The sequence below is a fragment of the Hemiscyllium ocellatum genome, chromosome 30, assembly GCF_020745735.1.
Source record: "Hemiscyllium ocellatum isolate sHemOce1 chromosome 30, sHemOce1.pat.X.cur, whole genome shotgun sequence".
NCBI classification, from domain to species: domain Eukaryota; kingdom Metazoa; phylum Chordata; class Chondrichthyes; order Orectolobiformes; family Hemiscylliidae; genus Hemiscyllium; species Hemiscyllium ocellatum.
In genome coordinates, this window is record NC_083430.1 from 15507488 (window position 1) to 15519654 (window position 12167).

Consider the following 12167-nt stretch of genomic DNA (forward strand, 5'->3'; position numbering starts at 1 on the left):
TCCCCACCACCAATGGTACACAGACTGGCCTACATTGGCTTGGCTTATCTTTACTCTTTTATTTTTAACAAGGTTGAAATATTTGCAATCTTCCAGTCCCACAGACACCACTTCTAACTCCACAGGTGATTGAAGAATTATGTCCAGTGCCATTTCCATTGACTCATTATCCTTAGATACATCTCATCCAGTCTGGACATAATTCTTCAATCACCTGTGGAGTTAGAAGTGGTGTCTGTGGGACTGGAAGATTGCAAATATTTCAACCTTGTTAAAAATAAAAGAGTAAAGATAAACCAAGCCAATGTAGGCCAGTCTGAGTACCATTGGTGCTGGGGAAGTGATACATGCTAAATGGGTCCATTCTGAGGCCAGGTCCTTGATATGAAATGTTCACTCTATCTCCTGTCTCCATAGATGTAGCCAAAGATAGAGTCATAGAATCATTCAGTCATACAGCAGGGAAACAAATCCTTTCACCCAAGTAGTCTATGCCAACCATAATTCCAAACTAAACTAGTCCCATCTGCCTGGGCTTGGCCCAAATCCCTCCAAACATTTCTTATTCATGTCCTTATCTAAATGTTTTTTATAAAACTTTGTAGCTGTACCCCTATCTACCACTGCCTCTGGAAGTTCATTGCACACACAAACCATTCTGTGTAAAGAAAATTGTCCCTCGTGTCTCTTTTAGAGCATTTTCTTAAATGTATGTACCCTAGTCTTGAAGTCTCCCATCCCAGGGAAAACAAACTGCTGAGCAATTCCAGCATTTTCTGTTTTTATTGTACTTAAATGTGGAAAGAGAGAAAGAGACATAAGTTGTCTGCGCATAAATCTTTGAAGGTGGCATTGCATTCTTAAAATGATTTGGCAATTCATAGACTAAAAAAGCCAAAAGGTTAAAACTCTGGTTCAATTGAAATGCCCAATTCTGAATGAACACCACTCTTTTGGAGGAAATAATCTTTGGAGAGATTATAGCAGAGATTTGCTGGAATGCTTTCTAGAATAAGGAATTGTGATCAGATTGATAGTCTGGAAATGATGAGGTTGTTTTTCAGAGCAAGATGCTTAAAAAGATGGTGGACAGAGGAGTTGAAAACCATAAAGGGCCCAATGGTGTAAATAAAGAGAAGTTGTTTCCAATGGCTGAACGATCAACAACCCAGAGGTCATTGTTGGAAAGTGATTGGCATAAAAAAGGCAGAGATGACATGGTGAAGAGCTATTTCATGTAACAAGTGGTTAGATACTGGAGATTTGCTTAATATATTGATACATGTTCAATAGGAGCCTTCCGAAAGGAACTGCATGAATATTTGAAGGGAAGAAAATCTGCAAGTATGCTTGAAAAGAGATTGGGACCCGGACTAATTGAATATCTTTAAAAATCTGGCATAAACTCAATGGGCCAAGGTGTCTCATTCTTCAGTACCTTTTCCTATGAAAGCTCCCAAACAGGAAAAATGAAGCTCATCTCGATTTTCAAACTTTAATTGTGGCTTGAGCATTTCCTAACCCTTCCAAAAGGAGATATTTACTAAATTGTACAGACAGGAAGGAAGAACATGCAAATATTAGCTCAGGAGCTTTGTATTGGAAGTCTTAATCTTATTACACTATGGTAGTACTCTTGCTTAGTTCTTGCTCAGCCAAGTATAAGGGATAACATTAAAATGAAGTAAAGTTTACATGTATTATTTTCTACAAGGCACCATTGGCTGAATTTTATGCCAGCCAGAAAAAACAATCTTTCACCAATATTTACTACATTTTATCCCCAATCCAGTGGTATCAATACTGCCTTGTTTACTCACTCACATTGGATTTAATTTTAGCTTGCAGGTCTATTATGTCTTTCTTTGTCTGTTTGATATATTTTAGGTGAAATTAACTGCAGCAAAATTAGTTCTGAAAATTTTCTCTGCAAATGGTGAGGTCTCTTTAAACCTCAATACATTCGTATGCTGTGGGCAGATTGTACAGACATGGTGACTGCTGACAGAATTTGGAGAATGCAGTTCTAAAGATCCATCAATAGTGTCTAACAGTGGCACTGAGGGATTTGCAGAAAATGAAGAGCATTCAACCTTTTTTCATATCGAGGTAGCCCAGGTGATGCATGCTAATAGAAAGGAATGACATGCAATTTTCATGAGGTGGCTATTGCCTTCCCAGGAGACGCTAACCTCTGGCAATTTATGTTCCACAAAGGCATTCCGTGTGCTAATCTATTGTCATCACCACAGCATTCGCTATTTTCTCCCAACCAGTAAGACTCCAGCTGCTAAATGCATTGTTATTCCTTACATTTCCTTACTAGAGGATCTTAGTACAAGGAATTGTCAAGGAATTATCCATTATCAACAGGGTACTGCCATAGACTGGGGGCTTAAATAGACCAGTCACATGACTGTATAAAATAACCACAAATGGTAGTATATTCTATGGTTAGTAACTCACTTCCTGATTCCCCAAAATCTTACCATCATCTAAAAGGTAAAGGCCAAGGGTGTAATGAAATACTTCACAATTGTATGTGTTATGATCCCAAGTAATCATAACACAACAAGTGTTTAATACATTTAATATTTTCAAATAGTTAATGTGATGTTAATAACTGAAACATATTTGCACAAGACTGCACATGTTATTTAATAACATAATATTTGTTAATTACCCAAATGGAGAAAAGAAACAAAGATATAGATTGTATATGATTTGAAAAAAGAACAACGTTTTAAACTGTAACTCAACACTCTCCATTAGAGAAACTCAGTCCAAGAGACACACCACTCCTATGTTCACTTGTTAAATTCTTACTCTTTCACCAGCTTACTTTTCCTGAACTGTGGGGAGAATTTTATGATTCTATTGCAAGATTGCGAGCATGAGCCTCACAATGTTAATGTCCTAAACCTTTCTGTTTGAACAAGTTGAAGATTTCTATCCAAACTCTTCCAGCCTGGATATGTCACAGATGAGAAACCAATGCTGAGGTGGCCAGTTTCTATGAAGTGTCTTGATTCTCCTGCTCGGAGAAACTAGCATATTTTCTGAATTGAACTCCCAGTTCTCAACCAAAAGTTTGAACCTTATTTTCTGAAATAAAAGCCAAACTAGCATCTTAATCTGATTATCATTCACAAATGAAATACTGCAGTACATGTTTTTTTCCATTAGCACTACAAGGGTTTTCCCAGGCACTTGGCTATAGTCACATGCTTTCTCGGAATGGATACACATAGGTCACTGTTCCAAATGACTTTCTGACCTGTGTTTAAAAACAGAACTTCACAGAGCTGAAACCAAAATATCTGTATCTATTCTAAATTGCAAATAAAAACAAAATATAAATTATACACATTTATCATGCCTGGATGGATGTAACACCAAAAATACTTAAGAAGCCTATTTGGATAGAAGCCAAAACACACCTTTAATCATTAATTTCCTACAGTCATGATACAGTAGCAATGGAATGTGTATCCTCTGTAACGTGCATCACACAAATACTCCTAAGCTTCTTTAACGTGATCTTTTAATCCTGTGACCTCAGCTGCCCAGAAGGATAAAGACTACAGCTGCATGGGAACACCACAGCTTAAACCTTCCCCCCAACTCACTCAATCTCTTGATTTTGAATAATATTGCCATTTCTTCATTGTCACTGGGTCAAAGTCCCTCCCACTGGCACTGCAGGTGAACTAACACTACATGGACTATATCCGTGCAAGAATATGGCACAGAGTATAAATAACGTTTTCAAGGAAATGTAAACAAAAGCAAATATGCTGGCCTTGCCAATGATATTCAGATGCCATGAAATTTTTAAAAAATGTATTCTTCTAATTTTGCAGAAATTTGGGGGATATTGGAGTTGTGTGCTGGGATTCGAAACATCTTTCCTGATTTTAGTTTTCAATGGCCTGGTCGTAAGTTTTTATGTTTTTTTCTCGAACTACTGAACCTTTCACCAGAAGAAAAATAGCTTTTCTGTATCTAACTTATTAAATTCAAATATCATCTTAAACACTTCAGTTGAGTCTCATCAACAATAATTATCAGAACAATAGGGTTCTGAGGCTTGGCATTCCCTAATACTGAATATGTCCTATTCATACATAACATTCACCATTTAAAGCTTTTAAAGTTTACATGTGCTTTTATTCATGTGCTCTTCAGAAAGTTTCATCATGGAATAAAAACAGTGTCTTCCCAAAAGCAGAAGTAGTGCAGTGATTTGTAAATGTTCTGGCTTCCTCAACAAATCTGCTGGTGTTTTAAAATGTCATTGTGCATGAATAGAATTCCTATTCTGCTTCATTTCTCCTGTCATTTGAGCAGGAGCTGGTAAGTTGAAAGCTGCAACCATTTTCTTTTAAACAATTTTTTGACTGTGGCTTGTTGCTTTGTGGTTGATTGTTGTTGATTTGAGTATTAGCTCACAACCTGTGGACAACACTGTGTCTCCCTGTCTATAGTTATGCTTTCTTATAGCCCTGCAACACTCACGTCAGTGCCACTTTGATATCATGTTCTGTATGTAGAGTATAGCACTGTTCAACACAGACAGAATCTTTATTGATGTCAACTTAAGATATCTGCCAACAGCAACAGTGCATCATGGTAGATGTCGATGGACTAGGGAGAACATTTGTACATGATTGCATTCCAATCCAACCAGATAAAAAATAAATGAATTAGTGCAATAATTGTCTTTTGTCTGGAATACCAGTTGTGTGTGCTTCTCAAGCTTAAAACATATCTCTATTCACATATTTATTCCCCTAAAATTCCTCTGTCAAGGTTTCCAGAGCAGCAACAGAAAATCTTGGAAGCTGTTCTTCCATATTGTGCCATTGTTGACTGTTTTTCAGCTCGGAATCAGTTCTAAAGTTACTTCCCAGACTTTCTCCTGCCCTAATGCACCTCCACTTCTCACAAAGGCCCCATTGCTCGCCCAGATAGATATAAAATAATTCCATAGAATGATTCAAAGTAAAGATGTGGCATTTCCTATTGTCCTGGCAATGTTTAACCCTCAAACAATACCTCAAAAACCCCCACATTGTCTGATCATTTATCTCCTGGTCTTTTTTTACAGGCTGTGTTCAAATTGTTATGTTTGTCTTCCATAAGGACCGAAGTGCCCTGTTACTAAGTCGTTACAAAGTTATTAAGTCCACCACAGGATCTAAATACCTTGAGCAATTCCAAACTTTCAGTTTTACATATATTGCCTGTTTACTTTTCTGAAATGATTCAAAAACGCGTCTTTTTCTAATCTGAACCAATGCTCCTTGTCCTTCTTTAATTCAGGAAATATAGTTCTTGGGTTTTTGATTTTTTGTGTTATATCTCTACAAGATCCCTTCTCAATCACCTCAATTCAAGTTTAAAAAGGCTGCGATTCTCCATCCTACCTTCATGATCCAGTGACCTAACACTGAGCTCTGTCCTTTTGAATCCACTGTTTTCAGTGTTAAATCTGTACTTTTTGGCTCTGCTTGGGTTTGTGTAACCATATGTACCAAAGTCAAAGCTGAACAAACGGTTTAAATATCGACTGGGACAACACATCTATCCTGGGACAGGCTAAGCAAAGATATGCCAGAAAATTCCTAGAGGCCTGGCACTCCAACCACAACACCATAAACAATCACATAGATCTAGATGCCATCTATCAACCCCGCAGAAAACGAACAGGAAATGACATCACCACAAACCCCAGGAACCCCATCCAGGACAAACATATAAATAGAAAGCACGTAACAAAAGCTTCGCCTCACTTGGAGGTCGCCAGTGATGATGTTACCTAGCCAGGTAATGAAACGTCTGGATATCAAACCTACAGCTCAGCGAGCAAACCTACACCCTAAACCTCAACCTGAGCTACAAACCTTCACAAACCTTGGTTTGAATATTATACAATGTTCAAACCATGTTCAAATTAATTAGTTTTGGTTTTACGAGAAACATTCTTCTCCAATTACACATACATTTAACACACAAACAGTATTTTTTTAAATAGCAGTTTTACAATACTTATGAGGCCTTTTTTCCCCTCTAAGCATAATTGTTCATATTTCCACATTGTACCCTCTGAAAACCTGAGGTAATCCAAAATTTTTCTGTCATGTTTCATTCTTTATCCTTGCGTATACTATAGTTCCCAGTTAAGCAACAAAATACATGAATATATTTCATTTTCAAATCCTTCCATGGTTTCACTCCTCTTCATCTCTAGAGTTCTTCCTGCGTCGTCCCTAGATATTTCTTTGTAAACCTCTTTCCTTTAAGGCACTACTTAAAATCTACCTCTTGGAGTTTTTTTTTCCCCAGTTTACCTGAAGTCACCTCATGTGGTTGAATGTTAAATGTTACTTTCCAATATTCCCGTGAAGCATCTTGGGACTTTTTATTACAATCAAAGTACCAAGTAAATGAAAACTGTTGGTGTTGATTTCAGATGATGATCTACTTAAACAAGAAAGCACTTGGCATACAGGCAAAAGGTCCAGTTGTGTAGATGTTCACCTCCAAAATCAGAATGTTTTATTCCCACATGGTTAATATTGATACATTGCCAGTCTCAAGATGCACAGACAACAATGTTCATTGTGTGTGCTGCCATCTTATAGAAATCTGTTTTTTTTTAATATCTGCTGCAATTTGGAAGCTTAATCCAAAATGTTGAGGCTAATTGATCCTGCCTATTTTACTAAAATCACATCTGCGGGTATGAACTATTAGCCCTTAAAAGGCAAACCAAGCAAGTTTATTGAAGTGTATTTACTGAGGTACACAGGATTTATTTATTATTAAAATGTTAAAACATTTATTATATCTTTTGTCCATAATAAAACCTCTAAGGTGTATTTTTTAATTCATCCAAACAAACCTTTAAAATATAATAGAAGTACATTAACTTTAAAAATATGAAATACGTTACAAGCATTTAATACCCCTGCAAGGCTCATTATTAGGAAAATCTGAAGCCATTAAAATAAATTAAATCAGTCTATTGTGGGCTACATCTGATAGAATAAGGTAAGTCAGTAGATCTACATGAGCTAGCAGAGAGATTGAAGTCTGTATTGAAGCAACAGTAAGAAACTAATTACATCCATTTTAAGAGTTCTTGAGGTAGTTTATGAAACCAATTTTAATGACATTAGTTAAGATTGTTCCACTGCTTTTATAGGGTGGAAAATTTAGTGCAGGTTTAAGCACAATGAATAGTACACATTTAATTCAACATCAGGGTAAGTACACAAATGAAGTGCACAAAGCTCATTAGTCTTTTAGAAGGGGCATAAGTATTGTGAATGAAGTGCACTTACCCTGATCTCATAGTTTTGCTTTTATTATTAACATTATCACTGTTCTTATTCATTTAACATTTATGTGACTTCACAAGGGTTCCTGCTCCAAACCGTTTCAGTGAAGTACACAGACCAGGCTTTCATGGGCAATGGAATTCACATGATTTTTGTTGTGTGGGTGCTTTGGGTTGTTTTGTATTTATTGTCATTTCCATAGATTCAGATCTATAGGAACATATGGTCATGACATATCAATTTCTAGTTAGATATTTACTGGCTTTGAGAGTGAAAGTGCTGAGCAATGTTTCTAATAATTCATTCATATTAAGTGCCTATGGATGAAGTGGTCTTAAAATCGTATTCGAAAACCCAACACTACTCACGTGATCAATGAGCTCCTTCACCATGCCATTCCACTGCCCCTTGTCATCTGGAGTTCCGTACTTTCCATCTTGCGTCAGTTGAATATCATAAACAAAGCCCAGAATACTGGATAATTCCTTCAGCAGATCAATGCAGTATCCTTCAAATCGGTCATTACCAGAGAGTGGCTTGTCAGACTTCTTAAACATGACGTATGGTTCCTCCTGTGAGCAAGTCAAATTAGCAACAGTTAATTGCCAAGGTTACCTCCCATGCTGAAAGCATTTAGTTTGGATATGTGTCCTACCTAGGTGAATGACAATAATAAATTACGTTTACCTCAGTCCTCAAGCTTTATTAAGTTCTAAAATTAGATTGAAGCCAATTAGATAATCATTTCCTCACTTTCAAATGTCTTTATATACCTTGTATGTGTCAAGTTTCATTTATTCAGGTTCATATATATTGCAGGCTTATCAATGCTCAGTATTACCCCACAAATGGTTTTATTTACATGTCAAGATAAAAATAATATTCTGCTGCTCAGTGTTAGACAACTGTTTGGCACATTGGCCTTTTTGAACTTTAAGTTTGGTTAATGACAAAATTCACACACTGTTATTAAAGTATGATCAAGAAGGATGTAGTTGCCTCTTTTCACAAGATTCATGAAAATAATACTCATTTTACCCTAATGATTGGTATGTATGCTGTTCTTTTTTGGATGATTGATTGATTAGTCCAGTTCATTTTTGTTTGAACAGTGACCATTTCAGACAAAGGGCAGAATCTTGTCAAACTGTTTCATCTGCTTCTGGAGAGCTTGTGAAAGAGCCATATTGCTTTTTCGGGGAAGGCCCAGTGAACCTCAGATCAATCAGGCAGTGGTGAGGACAACTGTGGGCCCTTCCTTGGAACTAATCATAGGGCCAGAGGTCCTATCCAGTGAGAGCTGCCAGTCATTCAGAGATTGGCATCCCTTGTGCTCAGCTGTGCAATGGAGAAGAAAGAGCACCACTAGCGTTTCCAGGATTTCAGAGTAGCCAGGGTGAAGTTATTTAGGTTGAATAAATGTTGACCTAACAAGTGATGCCTTTATCCTGTCAATGATTTTTTAAAAAAAGACAGTTCTCCCAACTTTGGCACGAGCCCTCAGATGTTCGTAAGGAGGAGTTTACAAAGTTGACAGGTCTTTTTCTACCATTGTAATTTTCACTGCCGAGGTTGATGCAAGGTCGGCTGTCTGGTTTCCTTTCTTTGTTGAGACTTTGTAATGATTAATATAGCAGAGTGGCTTTTTGGCCATTTCAGTGAGCAGATAAGAGTCTATTTCTATGGGTGTGCATTCATACGTGGGCCAGAACAAGTGAGGATGACAGCTTTCCATCCTGCAGAACATTAATTCTGTCTGTCAACAATGGTTTCATGGTCATCAATGGATTCTTAATTCCAGATATCTATCAAATTCAAATTCCTCTACCTACAATGGTGATATTCCCCAGAACCTTACCTGGGTTTCTAGCTTAATCGACTAGAGCTCATACCAATAGGCCATCACCTCCCTTTCAAGGGTAACAGAGTGTTTTTACAGAAATATTTTTGGGGAACATTTATCGAAGAGTATTGTAAAATGGTTACAAAAGGACTTCATGAGAATCAAAAATGAGTAATATTGATGTAATATATATTAAGAACCTTCTTATAAATTAACAATAAAAGCCACATGATCCTCAATGTAACAGATTATGTATATTTTGTACTGTAAGTGGTCTTCAATTCACTAATCAAATATTTGGCAGAGATAAATAACATAAAAACAATAAAGCTTTATGGAACTTCTTCATGGACCGCATACACAATTGAGTAAAACTAAGCCATCTGCATCCATTATTACAAACTACTGAATTCAAATCTGGCCAGTTAATAAACATAGACAACAATCCCAAAATCACAAGAGCAGAGGTATTATTATTTTTCACTGAGTATTTGGTCTGCAAGTTCTGATTTTTTATCTTCCGTTCTACTGCAAATTATACATGGACTTGTTCTTTTCACAGATCTGCTGGGTTGTTGGCTGATGTGAAGAAATACAAATATAAACACTTTTAAACGAAAGGTCCTTTTTCAACAGAGAAGTGTAGTTTTGGTACGACATGACTAATATGTTTCTCATGATGAAAAAAGATAGGATGGAAGCTTTCCTGGGGAGTTATGAACAATGGCATACAGATGCAAGCTTTAAGTTTAGAAATTGAAAAAAACTGAGGAAGTTCTTTAAACAAAGAGTAGTAGGGATGTGGAATTTTTCTTTAGGCTAATGGCTTAGGCTGAAACTACATTGACATTCAACATTTGATTGGACGGATAGATGAAGGTAATTGGATTGAATGAATCTGTAAACAGAATGGATAAATGTGATTTAGACTGAGAGGTTTGATTCAAGTCATTTACCTGCTTTATTCCAGGATAAAGTGAACATAGACTGAATTGATAACAATTCAATTGCTGGAACATTCTTTGCTGAAGCAATGAACAAGTCAGCTGCCCACGACACAATTGATTTAACCGGTAGTTTTAAGTTTATAACTTCCTGACCACAGCTCAAGAGGAAAATCTTAGATATTCAATTTACTTAACAGCTCTTTCTATTTTGTGTCCAATGGATTAACTAGAACAACTGCTAATCAAATCAGCTATTAAATTACTTTGACTTTAACATTAGCTCCCCAGAAAGCTCAAACAGCAGGGGAGATTCTGTTATTAATGTTTGTTGGGTGTAGCTGAGATGAGATAACAGGTCACTTATTGTTTGACTCATCCAGAGTAACAATACAATCCAGAGTAACAATATCATTCAGAGTAACAATACAATCCAGAGTAACAATATCATCCAGAGTAACAATATCAATATTCAGCCATTTCTGAAGCAGAAAATGGGAATACAAGCCAACAACTCCTTTGGACCTAACAACTTTTATTGTAGGGTTTTATAAGAGGTGGATGCAGAGATGATGAATACACTACTTTTGATGTTTCAGATTTCTGTACATATTTGGAATCATCCCCTGTGGATCAGAATAACCCCATTATTCAAGGGTTTAGGGCAATGATGCGGAAGCACTGAGAGAAATCAGGAAAGTGTAGGCTTGTAGCCTGATGTTAAAATACAGAATGCATACTATAATCTATTTGATAGCAGTGACTAGGTGAAGATAGCACACCGGTTTTTTGAAAGAGGAATCATGGTTTCCAAATTTTTATTTTAATTGCTGACACAGTAAATTGGAATTTTACAAGACATTCGATGTGCTGCCACATAAAAGGTTTTTACACAACATAACACAAGAGGCTGTTACACAAGCTTATAGGTAATTGGATTAAGGATAATATATTAGGATGGATTGAAGATTCATTAAAGCACAGAAAACAGAGAAGGATTAAATATTTTTGCAATGACAAGTGCTTCAAGAATCAGTGGTTGTGTCAATTTACAATCTAAATCAATAATTTCAAAGAAGGGAGCAACTGTGTACTATATTCAAGTTTGCTAATGACGTAAAGTAAGTGGGGAGAAGAATGGAGATGGGTATTGTGATCGGGCAAGAAGGGGTCCGATGAAATATAATGTGGGGCCAAGTGAAATAGCCTTTTCTGGTAGGAAAACTAGAAAAACTAAGCATTTCAAAAATTGAGAGACGTTTGTAAATATTGGTGTTCAGAAGTTTTAAAGGGTCCCTGTACTCTCATGATGGAAAGTTAACATACTGCCACAATGATCAATGAGGGAAGCAATGCCATGTTATATTTTATTGCAATGGTATTGAATTAGAAGAGCTGAAAATGTGTTGCTGGAAAAGCGCAGCAGGTCAGGCAGCATCCAAGGAGCAGGAGAATCGACGTTTTGGGCATGAGCCCTTCTTCAGGAATTCCTGAAGAAGGGCTCATGCCCGAAACATCGATTCTCCTGCTCCTTGGATGCTGCCTGACCTGCTGCGCTTTTCCAGCAACACATGTTCAGCTTTGATCTCCAGCATCTGCAGTCCTCACTTTCTCCTATTGAATTAGAAGAGTAAATACATTTTGCAAGAATTGTACAGGGTTTTGTCGAGACCACACTTCTTTATCTCAGAATGAATATTCTTGTCTTACAAATGGTGCAACAAAAATTGATCAGATTCATGCCTGCGATGAGAAGACTGATCTATGTGACAAAATGGAACTATGCAGCTAAGGCTCCTCCTATGGTCCCCAGCATCACAGATGTCAATCCTCAGTCAATTTGATTCACTTCACGTGACATCAAGAAATGTCTGAAGACACCGGATACTGCAAAGTCAACACTCTGCAGTAAATATATGGAAGAAAATTTGGAATCGTAGAATTAGCCATGCCCCTAGCCAGGCTATATCAAAGTGATTATATCCTTGGCATTTTTCCAACAATATGGAAAAATGCCCAGATATGTGCAGTGCA

The 12167-nt window shown here is 36.9% G+C and overlaps 1 protein-coding gene across 1 annotated transcript in view; it reads right to left on the reverse strand.

Moving 5' to 3' along the window:
- LOC132829794 (glutamate receptor ionotropic, kainate 3-like) overlaps positions 1-12167 on the reverse strand; it is a 484473-nt gene that overhangs the window by 222272 nt on the left and 250034 nt on the right. Inside the window, exon 11 of the mRNA XM_060847158.1 lies at positions 7715-7918. Within this exon, the coding sequence (XP_060703141.1) occupies positions 7715-7918 (204 nt within the window). The remainder of the gene's footprint in view (positions 1-7714; positions 7919-12167) is intronic.